General features: G+C 46.7%; 1 protein-coding gene across 1 annotated transcript in view; it reads right to left on the bottom strand.

Moving 5' to 3' along the window:
• CHRNA7 (cholinergic receptor nicotinic alpha 7 subunit) overlaps positions 1-21,015 on the bottom strand; it is a gene marked incomplete at both ends in the record, with an annotated part of 130,544 nt that overhangs the window by 49,674 nt on the left and 59,855 nt on the right. The window contains one exon of the mRNA XM_082617046.1: positions 12,080-12,189. Within this exon, the coding sequence (XP_082473172.1) occupies positions 12,080-12,189 (110 nt within the window). The remainder of the gene's footprint in view (positions 1-12,079; positions 12,190-21,015) is intronic.

The following is a 21,015-nucleotide window of genomic DNA, read 5'->3' as shown; positions in this document are numbered from 1 at the left end:
TACAATGAGGTATCACCTCACACCAGTCAGAATGGCCATCATCAAAAAATCTACAAACAATAAATGCTGGAGAGGGTGTGGAGAAGAGGGAACCCTCTTGCACTGTTGGTGGGAATATAAATTGATACAGCCACTATGGAGAACAGTATGGAATTTCCTTAAAAAACTAAATACAGAACTACCATATGACCCAGCAATCCCACTACTGGGCATATACCCTGAGAAAACCAAAATTCATAAAGAGACATATACCACAATGTTCATTACAGCACTATTTACAATAGCCAATACACGGAAGCAACCTAAGTGTCCACTTACAGATGAATGGATAAAGAAGATGTGGCACATATATACAATAGAATATTATTCAGCCATAAAAAGAAACAAAATTGAGTTATTTTGTAGTGAGGTGGATGGATCTAGAGTCTGTCATACGAGTGAAGTCAGAAAGAGAAAAACAAATACCGTATGCTAACACATATATATGGAATCTAAAAAAAAAAAATGGTTATGAAGAACCTAGGGGCAGGATAGGAATAAAGACGCAAATGTAGAGAATGGACTTGAGGACACAGGGAGGGGGAAGGGGAAGCTGGGATGAAGTGAGAGAGTGGCATGGACATATATACACTACCAAATGTAAAACAGAAAGCTAGTGGGAAGCAGCCGCACAGTACAAGGAAATCAGCTGGGTGCTTTGTTTCCACCTAGAAGGCTGGGATAGCGAGGGTGGGAGGGAGACACAAGAGGCGGGGGATATGAGGATATATGTATACATATAGCTGATTCACTTTGCTATACAGCAGCAACTAACACAACAATGTAAAGCAATTATACTCCAATAAAGATGTTAAAAAATAATAATAATTTTCCTCTAATATTTGAGTAAGACCTTATTAACTAAGCCAAATTTGTTCCTTGTTACTGTAATTTTTCACTTTGAGGGCTTCTAAAGGTTTTCCCTATATTTTGGATATTTTAATATTTCAGCATGATATTCAAAATATATGTCTCTTTTTGTTTCTCTCCTTAGCACTAAGTAGGCTACTGATACTGAATAGATGAATACAACTATCCCATTTCAATTCAGGAGGAAAAAGACAGAATGTTTAGTACATCACGTTAGAACCATTTTCTACCCTTTAAAGAAAAGTAAAGTTAGACCCTTACCTTGCACCATTAAAAAAATTTAAGTAAAAAAAAAAAATAACCCACAAAATGAAAAGCAAAAAGCATTAGAAAAGCAAAAAGCACGAGAAAAAACTAGAATAGAATGCATGTGTAATCTTCCAGTATGGAACCCAAAGCCACACTGATACATAATGAGAGTAACAAAAAGATCTGATTAAGAAGGTATAGTTTATCTTCAATAAAAGACCATAACTCATGCTAAAAGATAACTTGAGTAGTTTAAATTGGATAATCCTTCATGACAGATTGATAGGGAAGTGAAGGAGAAAAGAGAATGATAAACTCTAGATATTTGCATTTGATGACCCATACCCCTCACCCCTGCCCCAAACAACCAGAGTTCACTTATTTATTTATTTATTGCTGTTGGGAATGGATCTCTTAATCCAGAGCTGTGAGCGCCAAGCACTAAGGCCTCCAGCGATTCCCTACTGTACCAGGGTCACAGCCCCCAACACTGCATCCACTCACTCTAATTTGATGCCTTCCATGTGCTGTTTGCCACACTCACTTTTAGGAATCAAAGATGTGAATAGAACATGATCCTTTTGACGGAGCTCACTGGCCGGAGGGGAGGAACCTGAGTGTTAAACTGGATTTGCACGTGATGTAATGCTGAGAAACATCAAGTCCTCTGAGGCCCACAACATCCCAGAGGCAACAACTGCACTGGACATCAAGGGCAGAGTCCTGGAGGAGAAGCCCAGCTGGACTGGTCTGAATGCCTTACTGTACTTCATCCTGGCCTATTATCCTGTTCTTTACCCGCTCCCTTGAATTAAATAAAAGCAATGTTTTGGGGGTCCTGCAACATTTGTTCCCTTCCAAGACTGTCACCCACGGTCCCCCACTAAGAGCTCCGTGCCATGGCCTCACCTAGTGTTTCCCCCTGAGATGCCCTATCCTGTTGCCTTCCAGGTCTTCATTTAACTGTTGTCTCCCTGTAGCCACTTGTCCTAAGTGAGAGGACCACATACATTATTATCTAAGCTGGGCCACTCTTAGAAGTGAAAGAGGCACAGTTAACAGCTGCGCCAGGACTGCCCCTGGCAGACAGGTCCAGTCTGGCCCCCTTCCCAGGAACAACTTCTCCCCCCGCCACTGGATGAGCGTCTCTCTCCTCCAGACCTTGCCCGACCCCTGACTCACATCATCTGTTCTGTAAGATGATCTTCTGAGCCCCTGTCTTACACCCATGACAAGATTGTCAAGTGTTGGGAAAAGTCAAAGGTTTGGGAGCCAAGGCCTTGGTCCTGTGTCTCAGAATCAGTTTCCTTAACTGCGAGTGAGGGGGAGTAATTCCACATGGCTTCACTGCAATCATGAATCAGATCAGATCAGCCCACCAGGATGAATGTGTAACTGATTACAAACGCCTCAAGGGCAGTGAAGGTGTGTCCTCAGAAGATTCCCCTGAGCTGCACAGACAGCATCAGCTACACACCGGCCCAGAGACCCTGCCCCACAGCCCAGTTCCTCCAGATTTTGATGCGTGCCATAGGCACACTCAGCTTGACCCAGCCCCTGCACAGCTGAAGTCCCGGGCTTTGGGGGAGGGCCAGCACCCCGCCCCCATGTCTTGTCCCTGTCAGTCACAACTTCCTATGCTCTCCTTCCTCTGTACAGATGGCCCACAGCCTGGGTAGGCAGTGGAGATCCCACAGGGACCCCACAGCAGGCTGAGGAGGGGGCAGCGTGAGGGCTGACCTTGGCCTCTCCCTTCCCCCAGGATGCTCCTGAGGATGACTGAACTCCCCATTGAATTCCTGTCTCACGTATTTACTACACAGACCCTTACAGCTGAGTTGGCTCCATGTCTGACATAACGAAGATCAATAAGCTCATCTCCCAAAGCCAGGCTCTTGGGCTGGATGGGTCTTGCAGCCCTCAGGATGCAGGGGGTGGGGGACTCCGTGGGCTGGCCTGGTGCCACAGGTAGCAAGAGAGTCTTGCCGGGGCAGCCCTGGATACAAAGCTATCCCTAGAAAACTCAGCTGGCTGCAGCGCCCGGCTCTCTGTTTGAAATTCTGCTCCAACTCTCACCCAGCAGTTTGCATTTTGTCATTCCACGCTGGCTGGCAAGGGATTTGGTCAAGGAAAATTCGGTTGTCGGATGCTGAGGAAAGGTCAGCAAGAAGCGATGTATGAAAATCCCCCAGCGGCTCTGAAATTGGGAGGAGACAGGCTCACTCCTTCCAGAGTGCAAGAAAAAAAAGCTGAGACAGAGTGGCCAGAGAAGGTCTGAAAGTGGAGTTGATTCTCAGGAAGCGAGAGGAGTGATTCCACTTTGTCCAACATGTAGAAAAATAAAACACAAGAGCTCTGAAAGCACAGCTAGAGGCAAGTACATCACACTCCAGAGTCAAGCATGCCCTGCTGGGTAACCTCGGGCACGCGGCTTAACTTCTCCAGGCACCAGTTTCCTGCCCTGAGAAATGTGGATGCTAACACAGACTTTGAAGCCACCCAGCCCTTTGCAGAAAGAGTGGAGCAAAGCAGGGCCACTAAAGGTCGGCTAGTGACAGTCCATGCTGTGCAGGAAGGCTGGGCTCCAAGTCAGTATGAGGCAGCTGGGTCTCTGGGATCCCAGCAGCTGAATGAGAATGCATGTCCACGTGCCCTCTGTCCTGATTTACCAAGATGCTGGAGGAAATGACAGAGTAAAACACATCCACTGCCGTAAGGTGGGAGGAGTGTGCAAGCAGAGAAGAACAGATAATAACTTCCAGACAAATAACCATGGGATGGGAATCAGCTGCTAGCAAGTCAAAAGGAGAATATGAATTAGGATTTTGACAGTTATTCAGAGCAAAAAAGGAAATGCAATTCTACCAAGAGGCTCAGAGGCTCTCCTGTCTCATTCAAAGTAAAAGCCAAGACCTGGGAGACTTGGGCGGCACCCCCAGTGTCTCTGAGCCTCTCCCTGCCACTCCTGCCACTCTGGCCCCTTCTGCTCTGAGGACAGATCTAGATGACAAGTTCCTGCCTCAGGTTGATCAAAAAAAGATACATTTTAAAAAGATAAAATCGGGCTTCCCTGGTGGCGCAGTGGTTGAGAGTCTGCCTGCCGGTGCAGGGGACACGGGTTCGTGCCCCGGTCCGGGAAGATCCCGCATGCCGCGAAGCAGCTGGGCCCGTGAGCCATGGCCGCTGAGCCTGCGCGTCCGGAGCCTGTGCTCCGCAACGGGAGAGACCACAACAGTGAGAGGCCCGTGTACCGCAAAAAAAAAAAAAAAAAAAAAGATAAAATCATGATACTTACACAAATATAAAATGAACATGTGTCAAAGATTTTTTTTAAGTCATTAGTTAATGAGGGAAACAGCAAGGCATCAAAGACCAATTCTAAGGAGCATCCAAAGAGCAGACATGGACACTGGTGAGCAGGAATGCTGATCCCGTCTATTCACAGAAGAGTCCACCAGACAGAATCCATTTGCTTCTCTATGGACTGGAATCATCTCCACCACTACTGGTTCTAGAACTTACAAAGGTGAAAGGTAGTTCAAAGACCATGACCTACTGAGTCTACTAGAGCAGCTGATAACCTAGAGGGTGCAGGTGACCTCACACGGAGATGTCATAGACTCCCACTCATCTTTCTCTCCTTCACCATTTTATTTATTTTATGATGATGATGTTTTGCATTTCAAAGTCTTTCACAACCTTTCCTGACAGGCCTGTGCACCCGTTCTTTCTGCCAAGAGCATTTGCCTCCCTGATGCTCTGACTTCTTCCACAGCCTCCCTCTGGCCATACTGCTGGTCTCACACCCCACCTCTGGCTCCAGCACATGTGAGGCTCTCTCCCCAATTCTCAAAGCCCCAAAAACCTGATGCATGCTCTCCCCTCCCTCTCTCCCTTCCTCTAGAGGGCTGTCCATCTTGATCGCTGCGATGTCCTCAGATCCTAGAACACTGTGTGATACCAGCATGTAATCCTTCATTAAATATTGGTTGAGTGAAGAGACAAACGAAAAACAAACATCAACAGTGGCAGGGGTGAGAAGGGGGAGGTTTGGATGGACAAAGTTGGCAGGTTCCACTCACTTCCTAAAAACTGCTCCGCCCTCCCCTCACCTTACCTTATCTACAATCAGCCTCCCTCCAGATTAGGTCAGAAGATTTGATAATGCAGATACTATCACAGCATGCCCTAAAGCCTCCTTCTCTAAGATCCAAAGCTGAAAATTACCGTTACCTTTGCTCAACTGGAGTTTCCTGCCGTAACAAGAGCTGCCACTGATGTCCTTTCAGTGATGCCTCCTGCCCTGACCCCCACCCCCAGACCAGCCACGGCTGTGTGATGGGCCTGGGAGCACCAACCTGGGAACCTCCTTGTGGAGCCAATAGCAGCGACAGCACTGATTCTAACAGATTCACTCCCTAAGATCCCATCCCACACGTGGACCACTGTGATACCATGACAACGCATGCTGCCCAGGGGAGCAACTGCCACTCACAAGGATGCAGGTCCCAGCTGATCTGTTACCTTTGCCACCTGCCTGCCTCCTCCACTTTGCCTGAGTCCCAAGATGCTTTCCCATCACTCACATCACTGCTGCCCTGCCCCCAGGAGCTGGGATTGGACCTCCAATCAGGCCAAGGTGAAAACGACTGGAACTTCAGTGGGCCACTCACCTGCACTGAGCTGACCATGCTGACAGCTGTCCTGTCCGTGCCTGAGGCCCTGACAGCTGCCAAGAATCGGCAGCCCTGACCGAGGCTCTGGTTTGTGCACAGGACAGGCAAACAGAATGATACCCCTGGAAGCAGCTGTCAATCTAGGACAGAAGGCGGTTGGCAGATAAACACCCCGGATGTCCCCGGTGAGAATGGGCCCTGTTGCCCACAGCAGTAGCTTTTTGACGCATCCTATATTGGTTTCCCTCCCTCCCTGGTCTCACGTCCTCTCTCAGACAATGTGCATTTGAATCCTTGTCTTGATTGCTAAGGGAATTTAAGACACTTGGGAAGAGAATAAATTCTATTTCACTGGTGACTCACTGATCGGCACAATTATAAGCCCTCTGGGGCTGGATCACACTGCATGCACTGCCCTCTCCCCAGGGTCTGCCATCAGCCACAGGGTCAGGGGAACAGGTGACAGAAAGAGGGCTGGAGCCAGAGGCCTGCAGCCTCAGAGCCAGACAGGTGCCTGCAGACGTGCAAATGTGGTTTTGCACAGCCTGTGAGAAAGAGGTGGTTGACACCCCACGCTGTCCTAAAAATACAGAGCCAACAAAAACATCAGCAAATTACATTCATCAACAAAGATTCCATTATTGTCATGAGATTTTCTGAAGAAACAGCTCAAGAACTGAGAAGCCTGGAGAGGCTGAGGCAGCCGCCCATGGTTGCACAGTGCAGGGGTGGCCAAGACATTGCTGGAGCTCAGGCTTTCCTCTGAAAAGCGATGCTGATACCAGCCAGGCCTTTCATGCCGCCCACAGGCATTGCAGCTTTTCCCTGGTCAGTCTCTTGCATGACTCATTCTGAGGAAAGCCAGCCACCACACCAGGAGGACATGCAATCCATTAAGAAGCCCATGTGCATAAGAATTAAGGCTCCCAACTGAGGGCCAAAATCAATTTGCCAGCCATCTGGGTTGTTGGGATGCCCCAGTCAGGCTCCTGGCTGACTGCTGCTCCAGCCAGCACTGGGCTGAAACTTCATGAGATCTGGAGTCAGAGTACCGGGCTGGATCCCTCCCGAAATCCCTGACCCACAGTGATGGGGGGAAGTCACAAGGATTCTTATTTTAAATTTTGGAGTGATTTGTTCTGCAAAGACAGGAACTGCAATAAATACCATCTGTCCCAGTTAGGATTGGTTGGGGTTCCTTTACCTGATGATTCGTATTTTTTATAATTTCTGGAAAATTCCCAGCCATTATTTCTTTAAACACTGCTTTTCCCTCATTTTCTCTATTAGTTCTATCTCGGACTCCAATTAAACATTTTAAGGACATCTCACTCTATTCTCCAAGTCGTGACATTTCTCTTATTTTTCATCTTTTTGCATCCCTTTGCTACAATCTGTGTAAATGACTTAAATGTGCCTTCCAGTTCACTGATCTTCTCTTTATTTGTGAACCATCTATTCAATCTAGTACACGTTTCAAATTGATCTATAATTTACAAGAAGAAAGCACAGATTTTTGATGTGTGGTTCATTGAATTGTTTTTTTTTTTTTTTTTTTTTGGCTGTGTTGGGTCTTCATTGCTGCGTGCGGGCTTTCTCTAGTTGTGGCAAGCGTGGGCTACTCTTCGTTTCAGTGCACGGGCTTCTCATTGCGGTGGTTTCTCTTGTTGCAGAGCATGGGCTCTAGGCACGCAGGGTTCAGCAGCTGTGGCTCGCAGGCTCTAGAGTGCAGGCTCAGTAGTTGTGGCACACAGGTTTAGGTGCCCTGCAGCAAGTGGGACCTTCCTGGCCCAGGGATCGAATCTGTGTCCCCTGCACTGGCAAGCGGATTCGTAACCACTGCGCCGCCAGGGAGGTCCTGGTTCACTGAATTTTGATGCAGATTACATTCATGTGACCATAATCACCATGAAGTCAAGATACAAACACTCCCATTACCTCAGAAAGTTCCCTCATGCCCCTTTTCAGTCAAATGCCCCTCCCAGAGGCAACCATTTTATTGATTTGTATCCCCTATTCTAGAACATCAATAAGCGTAATCATACAGAAGATAACCAAAAAAGGGGAGGAAATTGTAACAAGCCATCCACAATTGCTACTCACTTTGAGCAAGACTGTGTTCAGACAAATCCTAGAACTGCAAGCTTAAAGTAAAGCAGAACAAAGTAACCAAGAAACCATTGGGCTCAGCATCTGGCAGGGATGGTTTTATCAGTGCCCGTCCTCTCCTCAGAGCCACCCAGCCAGCTGGCCAGCAGTAGTAACTTGTTCACCATCCCTCAGGGAACTAAAGCAGTGCATCCCAGAAATGATGCAGAGATGGCTGTTTTGCAGTGACCCAGCCTCTTCAAAGCACAGAAAACGTATTCTATCTCAAAAACCATGTGAGGCTCGCACTTGGACTACAAAATTGAGCTGGAATAGAAGGAGAAATGTAACATACATGTTGGTGATGTTTCCCCTGACCTGAATCAATGCTCCCTTCCAAACCATGGCTCACACAGAAGGACGGCACGTCCCCTCCTCAAGGAAGCGTGCCCAGCCCCACCACACACATATAATGAACTATCACATGAGCCCACTGAGGAAACATAGCATTCTGAGACCCTCTGGCTGGTGGAAAGTATCAAGTTCAACATCTCCCAAAATCCCCCATAACAGAATAGTAACAGAAGGTTAGGATCTTACTGAATTCAGGCCTGTTTTTGCTACTTCCTGTGTCAGTTTCTGGACTCAGTCACCCAGTCTCACATTTTCCAGGCTGCCAATATGGTATCTCTCCTTCCTTTCTTCCCTTTGCTGTCCTTAGCGGCACTGGCATCACAAAGATCATCCCCTTTGCTCCTCCTCACACCTGGACCCTCCCTCCGTGCTTCCATCTCATCTGTGCACAAAAATTAGTCAGGTGCTTTCCAGGCGTCCAGGAGAGGGGGCAGAACCTGCGTGCTACTGGGCACAGGAACGCCCTTCTAGGAGATCACGTGACAGAGAGAGGTGTCTGGAGCCAAAGGGGTGTCGAGTTGAGGTCTGGGGGCAGAGTGAAGGGTGACTGTCCCATGCCGAGAGGGGGCACGTGTAACCAGTGGGAGTTAGGGCACGTTCCTGAGCTGACGGACAGCAGGTGGAAGAGGAGGCTACGGGGTGGGGGGTGGCGGGGGGCCCACACACACCTGGGGCAGGAGGAGTGGCAGCGGAGGGAGGCTAGCCCATGGAGGCAGGGATAACGGGGTCACCCTGTGTCTCACCCTCCTCCTAGCCCCACAGGGTGCCCTGAGCTGAGTGCTCCTTCATTACACATGTCTGTTTTGGTCCTTCCACTCCTCCCAGTCTTTACTCTGACTTTCCTGTGTCATCACTGTCCCCTCTCAGCCTGGGCAGCTGGTCTCCCCAGGGCAGCCTCCCCACCTCCCTCCCTGGTGCCCTGGATAAGGGGACAGCTGATTTCTCCTCCCTCCTCCAGGCTGCACCCAGATCTACTCTGCCCAACAGAACCAGGTAAAGGGCTGGTCTGGTTTCTCATGCTCAGTCCCTAAGGGCCCTGGAGCCCCCACTTCCTGCCTCTCCTGCGTCGCCAGGCCACGTGGAAGACCTCTGGGGAGGGAGGAGACAGCCGAGCTGGCACAGGTGTAGCCCCGGCTGAGCCCCCACCCATGGCACCATCACCACCACTGCCAGCCCTGGCGGTGCATCTCCACATCCCAGCTCATCTGAGCCGCGGCCCGTCGCCTCCTGCCAGCATCTCACAGAGCAGACAAGCAGCCACGCGGGCCCGGCCAGCCCACAGCGTGGCGAGAAATAATCTGCGCTGTGTTATTTCCTTAAGCCACTAAGCTCAGGGTCATTTGTTAATTTGTTAAGCAGCAAAAGATAACTGGCGCCGTGTCTACGACTGGCTTCAATATCTTCCGTAACCTGCTTAGCCCTCGCTGTGCTCACGTGGATGCGCAGCCATATAGTTAGCAGTTACTTCAGGTAAAAAATCCTACATCTCATTTCTCGGAAGAAAACTAACGCAGAAGAGGAGGCAGCCTCTACAGATCCCGTGACAGAGGCTGGCGGACTCATTCAATAGGGATACGGGACTGAGACGCAGGAGGAGGATGGTTATTTTGAGCTCCAGGGGATACAGGAGAGGAAGAAGGGGATGCATTATTCCTGGGGGCCGGGTCCCTGGATCCATCAGACGGAGACGGCTGTATCTTTGCTCCTTAAAATTCAGGTATGTATAGAATACTTGGTAACTCTTCATTAGCCAAAATATTAGGAACTCCAAACATTTTATTTATTGGGGTTTAAGGTCTCACAGATAAGACCCATCTCTTAAAGCCTCATTCTTAAGATTCTACCATATTATAATATTTATTCTTGATTTCAGATAAAAAAAAACTGAATTGGGAAGAACGAAAAGCATTACTGGCATTTCTTTTTTAAATTGTCAAACCCATCTTACTTGAAGCAGAAATCCTCATCATCAGGCCTGTGAGCACACGACTGCCATTAGTGAATGTTTACTTTTTGCCAAGTTCCACCCAAGCGTGCTATGTACATCTGCAGTCATCCTTCCAAACACTGAGAGGCTGGCATTTCCCCCACTGGGCAAAGGAGGAATCTGAGACTTACAGACATAGTAAACATTACGGTTAAGATTTACACCCAGACTTGTTCAATCCTAACCCTTTGTCCTTAAGCAGTCAACGGCAATGCCCCTGTCATAGGCTGAATTGTGTTCCCCCAAAAGTCATCGGTTGAAGTCCTAATCCACGTGCTCAAGTATCTCTGAGTGAAACTGTATTTGGAGATAGTCTTTAAAGAGGTAACTAAGTTAAAATGAGGTCATTAGAATAGGCCCTAATCCAACATGACTAATGTCTTCATAAGAAGAGATGAGGACACAGACACACACAGAGGGAAGACCTTGTGAGGACACAGGGAGAAGGTGGCCATCTGCAAGCCAAGGAGAGAGGCCTCAGGAGAAACCAACCCTGCAGACACCTGGATCTGGGACTTCCAGCCTCCAAGAGAAAATAAATTTCTGTTGTTTAAGTCACCCAGTCTGTGGTATTTTGTTCTGGCAGCCCTGGGCAACTAACATAGCCACCCCCAGGAAATAGATGAGCCAAGGAGAAGGCATGGGAACTCCTGTGCTTCTACTCAGTTGGGATCACTTACTCTGACCTGAGACATCTTTCAAAGCTCAGCTGCCTGAACTAATCTAAGAAACTGAAGAGTGGCAACAAATTAGAAGAGGTGTAGTCTTCTAGAGACAGGGCCAATGATTCAAATGAAATGTGATGTCAGTAAGAAAGAAAAAGAATTAAAAGGGAAAACAAGACTTGGAATACCCAGCCTTCTGGAAGGAGCCAGTGCAGGACAAACACATCAGCTGGTCCCGGGGGGATGACCGTGGGCAGTGGCCGATGGCAGCACTGTTTCCTGAGTCAGGAAGGTACTTGGCTTCCTTCTTGTCCAGGTGGGACCAGAGGCAGCAGCCATCACTAGGAAATATCTTTCTTGTATATTAAGCTGGTTATCACATCCTAAGGCTTATTAGAAAGAAAGGTGCTGGGTTCCCTTTTTTGACTATGTAGTTTAGCAAATAATTTAATGCTTCTAGAAATTTACCCTACCTGGATATCTGCCTTCTGGGCTTCCACTCTACAAATTAGACAGTTTTGGATGACTAATGAATCCTTCCTTTCCTGACCTCAGGAGAAGGACTACATTTATTAGAACATGACTGCTACCTGCCTTTCTTCCGTCAGGTACAAGCTTCTGAGTGTGGCTAGAGATGACAGTCTCCTGTGCTCAGCTGCCCCACAGGACTCTCCCAATGCCCAAAGGACACTGCATCAAATGAGGACCTGGGTCCAGAAAGTGGACTCCAGCCATGCGTCCCGTTGACCAGCAACTTCTCGTGCTGTGACTGTAACTGCTGTCATTCAGGGGCAAAGGTATGGCCACATGCAAAAATGTCTCAGTACCAACATGCACACAAGTACCTACACACCTGTAATGCACAGCCCTGTGGACATGGCCATCGGGGGCAGTGTGCTGGGCACTGCAGGCCTGCGTGCCAGGAACGAGAACACTGGACATGGGACAGAGCTGCTTCCTACAAATCCTCGTGGGGATCCACAGTCCCAAATTACAGATAATGTACTGGCATTGCTATAAAATACTCAAATATGCTTGATTGTTAAACACGTCCAAAAATAAACTCTTTTTTTCCTTTGTCCACTGCTTACCTGTTGTACAGGAGAATGTCTGGCTTCCAAATCTGGCCATCTGGGAAACGAACCGTCTTCACGCCTGGATACTCTGACATATTCCACTGTAAATAGTGATCTATCCAAGACTGACAAACACAGAGGGCGGCATTAGCAGCACTTTGCTTCCTTGCCTGCTAATATATCTTATAAGAGATTATTAGATAAATTCAAAACCAAAAAGAGTTCCAGACACTTATTTACATAATTGAGTTGCTATCTGTAAAATATATGGAAACTGGGAATTAAATAACCCCTTATAAAATGACCACGAATAGCAAAAAAATAGCATTTAAGATCCTGCTGTCACCATGACCACAGTCAGAGGGTAGCATTAAAGTTAATTCCAGTTCACTGAATGCCCCCAAGCCTTCCCCTCCCATAGCAGATGGGTTTTTTCCTAGCCGAATGAAGAACTGTTTCGCTTTCAAAGTTCTCCATTGTAAAGACACTTTGGACAAATAAATTCATTATTTCAATTAGAACAAGAACCAAGCTGGAAAAATGAAGAATATTTATTTCCATGAAACAACTTCGTGCAGCTGCAGGGATACCTCTCAGAAATTTCTAAGGCACTGTTTTTGGATTTGAATTATTATTTCCATGTAGGAATAGTGCTTCTGACACCACAACTCAAAAATGCAAACATGGGTGTTGGCAGTAAAACAATGAATCAGCACATGAGGGTACAGGAAATAATTATAAACATGTGAACACAGGTGCATCTCTTTGGAGCTACGCCTGAAATTGGCTCTTGAGGGATCTTTGTGAGATGAAGGCCCATGTCTGGGGTCCTCCACCCCAGAACTATGCACTCCAGAGCTACCTGAGGTCCACTAGCTCTGTAAAGACTGCCCAGGTAGGACCCCACCTGCACTGCTGGACAACCAGCACCACCCAGCCAGGACCACAGGGCTGCTGGGTTTGGACTCATCAGCTCCTACAGGTGTCCATAATCAGAGCAGATCCAGTAAAGGCCCCCATCCTGTATTCAGTCCCCCTGGGGCCACCTGCTCTGGAGTTCAAACTTTCTCAGATTTAAAAAGGTATGTGATGCAACACCCCAAGCTGGTCCAGGGACAACTCCCTATAATCAATCATTATTTCTGCAGCAAAACATGTATATTTTTACTGAGAAAATAAATGCATATCAATATCAGTTTGATGTAAAGTTATAAAAACAAAAACAAACAAACAAACCAAAAACACTGTCATGTTCAGAGTTGCTGAGATTTGAGAATTGCAGCCAAGGGGCTGTGGGTCTAGAGCTACTGAAACTTGCAGCAGGGGTCAAAGGGCATGTCCCAGAGATCCCACCATCCTATGGAAAGGGCAGGCAAGCATCCCAGTTCTGGGACTACCTGAAGTCAGACAAGAAGGAATATGCAGGCAAGTAACAGCATTTCACAGCCATGGACCATGAAAAAGAGGGTGTATTGATACCTAACGTGCTGAAGTATCATCTGGGGCATTTAGGATAGAGACTCACCAGGCCGATGTTTCTAATTAGACATGTGCAGCTGCGGAGGGTCTCTTCCACCCTCACCCTGCTGTGACAGGACAGCACAGCACCCAGAAAGGGCCAGACCTGTTCGAGCAGTTTTGCAGGAAGGCCTGGGTACCAGCCATGCTGTATCCGCTCCAGCGGCTCCAACTCTGCCCCATTTGCCCAGCGCTCCCTTCTTTCCTCTCCCCTGCTCTGGGCACAAGCCCTTATGTGCCCAACATCTGTGCTTTCCTGACCATGTCCTCATATCCAGCCCTGGGATGCTTCTCTGGCAGCTGATTATCACAGAGCCTTACACTGTCACCTTCCCCACCATGCTGCTCAGGGCCCCAGGGCCCCAAGAACTGTGCAGGAAGGTAGGTGTGGCAGGCAGACACCCATCTCCTCTGCCTGCTGATGGCCACAGGGCAAGGGGAAGCAGGGAAGAGGGAGCGCTCTGTTGGTCAAACTCAAACCTCTCCTAAGGGCACCTGATCTGAGCTGCAGGAAGCCTCCCTGGCAATTCCTCACCTCTCCCGTCTCCCCTACTCATGCTCTTACTTAGCTCCCTGTGCCCCAGGTCATGTATCCCGGCCATCCTGCCCACTCAGTGTCTGCTATGTGTACCATGCTCACCAGGATGCCGGATGCCAGCATTACTATTCCTATTTACAAGAGAAATCTGAGGCCCAGAGAAGTGATATATTTTTTGTTGGTCACTGGATCAGGATTCAGAATGGCATTATTTGACTTCAAGCTGGGTGACTCCTGGGCTCTACCGTGGTTGGTTCTTCCCATCCAATCTGTCTGCACAGGCAGATTCTGCACCCCAACATGGTGGGCTGCTCATCATTCCTGAAGGCACTGCCCTTCTGGGGCTCTTCCTTAGTCCAAAGCCAAGCTGGGTCTCTCCCACCCTCACAGCAGAAAGGGGGGCTACCGGGAGCTTTGGAATCAGACAGGCGGGTTTGTACCAAGGCTCCGGCAGAGAACTGTGTGAGCTCTAGCAGGTAAACCACCCTCTCTGTGCTGCAGTTTGCTCGTATGTGTCACACCTCATCAGGTGCTGTAAGGATGCAATGAGATAGTGTCACAGCAGGTAAGTCACATGGCCCTGGGAGGCACATGATACATCATGGCTTTAAAAGGAAGAGGGATCCCTCCCTTTCACAAAATTTCAGAGGACATGAGAGCTGTAATAACTGAGCTGCAGCCAAAGTGGAGAGAGCAAGGGCCAGCTCAGTGTCAGGAGGTGGATGGAGCAGGAACCTTGGTGCTGCGTTTTCCTGGGTTTGCATGAAGATTTCTTAAGAATGGATGTGGAAAGGGGCCCATAAACAAGTGTGGTGGGGTGGGGGGAGTTTCTATCCTCCAAAGCACTGACTGCCCACTCAGATTGCAAGGCCCGGGAAGACAGAGGCACTGAGCAAAATCTGTGCACAGACAGCAGCTGGCACGGCTTCCACACGTGGGCACCTGGAAACAGGCATGAACCTAGAAACACCAACCCTCCCAGAGCTTCCCATCAGAAGAGGCTGCACTTTGCATTCTCTCCCTATTCCTGTGTGATTCCTTCTCATTAAGTCATCAAGATAAGATTACATGGGATGCTTAAGGGGGAACGCAGGGGAGGAAGGGGCCCTTGATCTAAAATGCACAGTAAGAATCCCACTCTTTCAGGGGTCTGAGAACTGGCCCTATTACAACCTGCCTTGGGCCCACAGGAAACTCTTTTTAAATGTGTGTGTGCACACAGAAAGCACACACAAAAAGTGTGTGTGCACACTTGCATGGAAATGTTTAATGCAAGAAAGAAAGAAAGCAGAGAGTGAGAGCAAGTGAATGAAAGAGAAGAAAGGGAAAGTTTACTTCATTTTAAAAAAATACAGTATGGTATAATAAGAAATATATTTGGCCTTTCTCCTTGGTTCCTGGCACAGAGCTCCTAAAACCCTGGGAACTTCCTGAGTGATCAGATGTCTTTTAAGCATATTTTTTATTCTAATGAGCTGGCTTAGGGTGGGGCCCCTAGTCAGCCTCAGGCCAGCAGAATACCTCTGGTCATCGGAAAGACCAGCCCTGCATTGGAGGGCGGGAACCCTTATCCCCAGCCCACCCCAATCTCTGGGAAGAGAAGAGAGGCTGGAGACTGGGCTATGAAACTCTGAACAATAAGGCTGACATTGTAAAGCAACTATACTCCAATAAAAATTAATAATAACTGAATAAATAAACAAACAAACGATGCTGTTGGAGCGGGGAAAAAAAAAACAAGGCTGGTGACCACATCAAGGTGCAGGGACAGTGACGGGGGTGGGGGGACAGACGTTCCACTCCTCCCCTCATACCTGCCCTGGCATCTCCTCCTTCAGCTGTGCATGAGCTGCATCCTTTATAATAAATTGGAAACATAGATGAAGGTTTCTCTTGAGTTCCAGGAGCTGTTCTAGGAAAATACTGCACCCAAGCGGGGTGTGGTGGGAAGGTCCGAATTTGAACTCAGCTGGACCGAAGTGTGGGTTACCTGGCTCCCCCATCTGCAGTTTGTGTCTCAAGTGGGGGCGGTTTGTGGGACTGAGCCCTTACCTCAAGGGACTAGACGCTAACTCAGAATAAAACTGAACTGCTGGACACCAAGGTCGAGTCCCGAGAATCACAGAACCAGCTATTGGATGGGCAGACGCCAAGCGCCTGGTGTCAGGAAACACCTCACACACACATGCTCTGAGCATTCTTCCCCGTCAACTGTTCTGATCTCAGAGGAAGAGAGTGGGCCTCCTCCTTCCTTCTGCCCTAAAACTTTCTTCTCTCAGTGGGACACACTGATTGAAACACCACCCTTAACCGTGGGTTACTCTTATGGCAAGCCACCGACCTCTCATCTATGAGCATAACGTATGGCATTTCTATTTGTCAGAGAAAAGTGATAAAGAATGCAGAAATGAAGAAGGTAAGCATTTTAGAAATAAATATGGTTTAGAATCTAATATTCTATGATGCTATTCATTCCATCATTAGAATTAGGAGGTAAAAAATAAGCATAAGAAGGACGGGAAACCTGAAACCAGAAGAATGGTCAAAATTCCAAAATTAAAGACAACAGATTTATTTTTAAAGCAACTACAAGTCTCTGGATGGCTCAAATGTCTCTTTAGAAACTGAAATGGCTTCTGTCATTTCTTCTCGTAGATTAAATCAGATTATGTCTGACAGTCCTCCCCAAATGATAAAACTAATCTGCCGAGAAAATACACTAACTGCTTCCTCCTATGAATATAGGGGTAAACAGAAAGATCAGACACTTTCTCTTCCTTCAGATTATCTAAATAACTGGAAAGTCCTACAAATCAAGGGCAGGTAAGAGAAAGGAAAACACAATCAAGAAACTGTAGGTCAAAGAGAATGTTTTCTCTGCTTCTCTTTTTGAATGTATAGAAAATCCATCATTTGTATAATATTGACCTCAGAGTTTAAATACCTAGAGAAAAGATTATGTGGATTCAGGTTTTCAGAACAGGAATTCAGCAACATGAAATGAGAGGAGAGAAAAACCAATTGCTGAGAGCAATTTCCTGGGTCCTCTGTCCTCTCCTGTCCACATTTCTGCCCTCCCTCCCTCGGGACTCTGGCCTTGACCGTCTTCAGCATGGAGTCTCACTTCTTGTCTGTCCCCATAGCTGGGGCAGGCCAGGCTGGCCACCAGTTGGGAGAACACAAAGAGCAGGAATCAAGGTGGTCGTCTTACACATGGCTCTGGGGCAGCTTCCAAGGCTTGTCGGGGTGACATCTGAGTTCCCCATGGCCATGCTATGGCCGCAATAGGAATGCCATGGCTTTCCAGATGGAAACACTGGGTGGGGCAGAGGTTAGATAACTTTTAAGGTCTGCTCTAAATCCAAGATACTTGTGATTCCTTAAAATTCAGCTGGGAGCTACTGTTACAGCTGCTCCATGAGCTACAGGTGCCAGATAAATGTGCCACCCAGCTTTATAAGGACATGCGCTACGAAGGCACCCAACTTGTTTTCCACAAGGTGGGCACCTGGAAAGAAGCACTAATTAGCAAGGTCACACCTAGAAACACTCGGGCTCCCTGATCATCACATTCAGAAGAGTCTGTGCCTTTCCTCCTCTCCCTCCCGTTTCTGTAAAGCAGAGATTTCTCCCACCTGCCAACTCCACGTCTACACAGCCAGCCTGCCTCCTGCCAATTCTCTAGGGAGGTACTTGGTCTTGATATTTGAACCTTCTTTAGAGTGTAAATTACACAGCCGGATTGGAAATGGTTTGCTGGGTAGAAACTGGGTCTCATCATTTTCTGGGCCCCCCTACATGGCCTAGTTCAATGCTTTCCACAAAGCAGGTGCTCGAAAAGATTAGTTGAATAGGTACATGAGATAAAAAAGTGAGTTTTAAAACAAATGAAGCTGCAGATGCCTCTGCAGATGCAAGTCTTAATTAGAAATACACTGTGCTTGAAAGAAATTTAGAGGCTTCTGGTGACATCTTCCAAAGCAAGGATGTTTACTTATGGAGAACCTGAACTCAATACAGTAAGTAATAATCCAGTTACATTTTTCCTGGAAACCAACACCCTTGTAAAAAACACCAAATAATATACATTGCTGAAGATCAATCACTTACGGAGGGCTAAGAAACAGAGACTCAGGGAAACCTGACCTGACATGCCAGAGGCAAATTCAGTGTGTCTCTCTCTCCATGAGAAAAATGCCCACAGCAGCTCTGCACTTTAGAGGGCTTGGGAAACAAGCAGTTTTATGTAAAAAAGGAAGCATTTGCATTATGCCCCAGGATTCCCAGAGCTATACCTTATATGACAGTCCTGAATGCAGGGGATGGGGGCGGGGGCTGCAGACCTGAAGGCATTACTGGCAATTCATTGACAGATACTCTTAGGATCTGTGCATTGCATTGTATGCAAATACTTTACCTTGAAAGAAAGAAAGAAAAAAACCTCTGAACTCTTGAGATCTCCATGAAATATGTGGGTGAAAGGGCACCACTGTCCACTATTCTACTTTGAGCTGCATTTCAAAATAAACTAGATGAATAGATTCCCAGATGTGGGATAAAGCAAGTATAGTAAAATGCTAATTATAGAATCCAGGAGGCAGGTATATGGGTGCGTGCTATAAATTCAACTTCTTGGTATAGTTGAAAATTCTCATCAAAAAAAATTGGGTAAAAACATTACTCATAATATGTAGTAACCTGGGGGTTAGTGCTTTGCTTACACACAGCCAGATGAAGGTGAGTTTAAGTGAGAATGCAAGTGGAGAGATTGAGGACAGTAGGGCAGGGGGGCACTGCTCAGGGGAGCCTTGCCATAAAGGTTAAGAGGAACCAGGGAGTCACTGGGCAGGTTTACGGGGACAGACTGCATCATGTCTGTATGCTAAGGAGTGGCTCACAGACACTATTATGATGCTCCAGGCGATAGGGGCAGTTGTGAAAGCCCAGCTCTCAGCAGGTGCCAGGAGACAGGACCAAGCCCACTGAGGAAGGGCTGGCTTCCAGGGGAACACAGACCCTGTACCCCTGGCAAAAGGAGGTATGCTGGAGTTGGCAAGCACAGGTGTGCAGGTGGGATCCACACACTGAAGAACGTTGCTTTAAATCCTGCAGGGGAGACTCTCAAAGGTTCCTACTTTATTCACTACAGGAAAGTTCTGCAAGTGGTCTGAGGCATAGCTAAGGGTACCCCTGGGACAAACAGCAGACAGTGTGAAGTAAATCCATTTTCTGTTTTCTATCCCTCAATGTCCACTTGTATCCAACTAAAACTCACCTGCCCAAGAATTGCCTGGGAGCATCCTTTGCCTCCAGGTTGAAGTATCCCCCTCCCACTTCACAAATAAAGACCTATTTCCCTTTTCTCAACTCTTACCTAGGGACACTGACCCAAGAAGCAAGAAAAAGTCCATTCAAAATACCAGTGTCTATGTCAATTTTGTTAAAAACTTGGGTGACAAATACTTTCAAAGGTCAGATGCATTTTGATTCTTTAAATTCTTTGTTTTCAGCAAAATTGAAGGAGAAACTAATCAAGTTGTCCACTGATACACCTTGATGAAAACTCTATTATTTTTGGCATGTAATCTGTAAGAATTTCAAGGAACTGAGTAAACCTGTTGTTACAAAGTGCCTTTCATTCTGAACTATACATGTTACTACATCTATTTTTAAAAGTTATAGAATTGATAGTGAAATCTGTGTCAATGTCTCAGTTCTAGCAATAAAAATGTCATCTATGAATACATTAACGAATTTAAAATAAAGCCCCATCTTTTTTCCTTTTTTTTTCTTTTTTTATACAGCAGGTTCTTATTAGTCAACCATTTTATATGCATCACTGTATACATGTCAATCCCAATCTCCCAATTCATTACATCACCACCGCCACCACCACACCGCTTTCCCCCCTTGGTATCCATACGTTTGTGCTCTACATCTGTGTCTCAGTTTCTGCCCTGCAAACCAGTTCATCTGTACCATTTTTCTAGGTTCCACATATATGCATTAATATACGATATTTGTTTTTCTCTTTCTGACTTACTTCACTCTATATGACAGTCTCTAGATCCATCCACGTCTCTAAAAATGATCCAATTTCGTTCCTTTTTATGGCTGAGTAATACTCCATTGTATATATGTACCACTTCTTCTTTATCCATTCGTCTGTTGATGGGCATTTAGGTTGCTTCCATGAACTGGCTATTGTATATAGAGCTGCAATAAACATTGGGGGGCATGTGTCTTTTTGAATTATGGTTTTCTCTGTGTATATGCCCAGTAGTGGGATTGCTGGGTCATATGGTAATTCTATTTTTAGTTTTTTCAGGAACATCCATACTATTCTCCGTAGCGGCTATATCAATTTACGTTCCCACCAACAGTACAAGAGGGTTCCCTTTTCTCCACACCCTCTCCAACATTTCTTGATTGTAGATTTTCTGATGATGCTCATTCTAACTGCTGTGAGGTGATACCTCATTGTAGTTTTGACTTGCATTTCTTTAATAATTAGTGATGTTGAGCAGCTTTTCATGTGCTTTTTTGGCCAACTGTTCGTCTTCTTTGAAGAAAAGTCTATTTAGGTCTTCTCCCCTTTTGGATTGGGTTGTTTCTTTAATATTGAGCTGCATGAGTTGTGTATATATTTTGGAGATTAATCCTTTCTCCGTTGATTTGTTTGCAAATATTTTCTTCCATTCTGAGAGTTGCCTTTTTGTCTTCTTTACGGTTTCCTTTGCTGTGCAAAAGCTTTGAAATTTCATTAGGTCCCATTTGTTTATTTTTGTTTTTATTTCCATTACTCTAGGAGGTGGATCAAAAAAGATCTTGCTGTGACTTAGGTCAAAGAGTGTTCTTCCTATGTTTTCCTCTAAGAGTTTTATAGTGTCCGGTC

Source organism: Mesoplodon mirus, assembly GCF_964341445.2.
Source record: "Mesoplodon mirus genome assembly, chromosome: 4".
In the NCBI taxonomy this organism is placed as follows: domain Eukaryota; kingdom Metazoa; phylum Chordata; class Mammalia; order Artiodactyla; family Ziphiidae; genus Mesoplodon; species Mesoplodon mirus.
The sequence above is the reverse complement of the archived record's forward strand: the minus strand, read 5'-3'. Positions and strand labels throughout refer to the sequence as shown.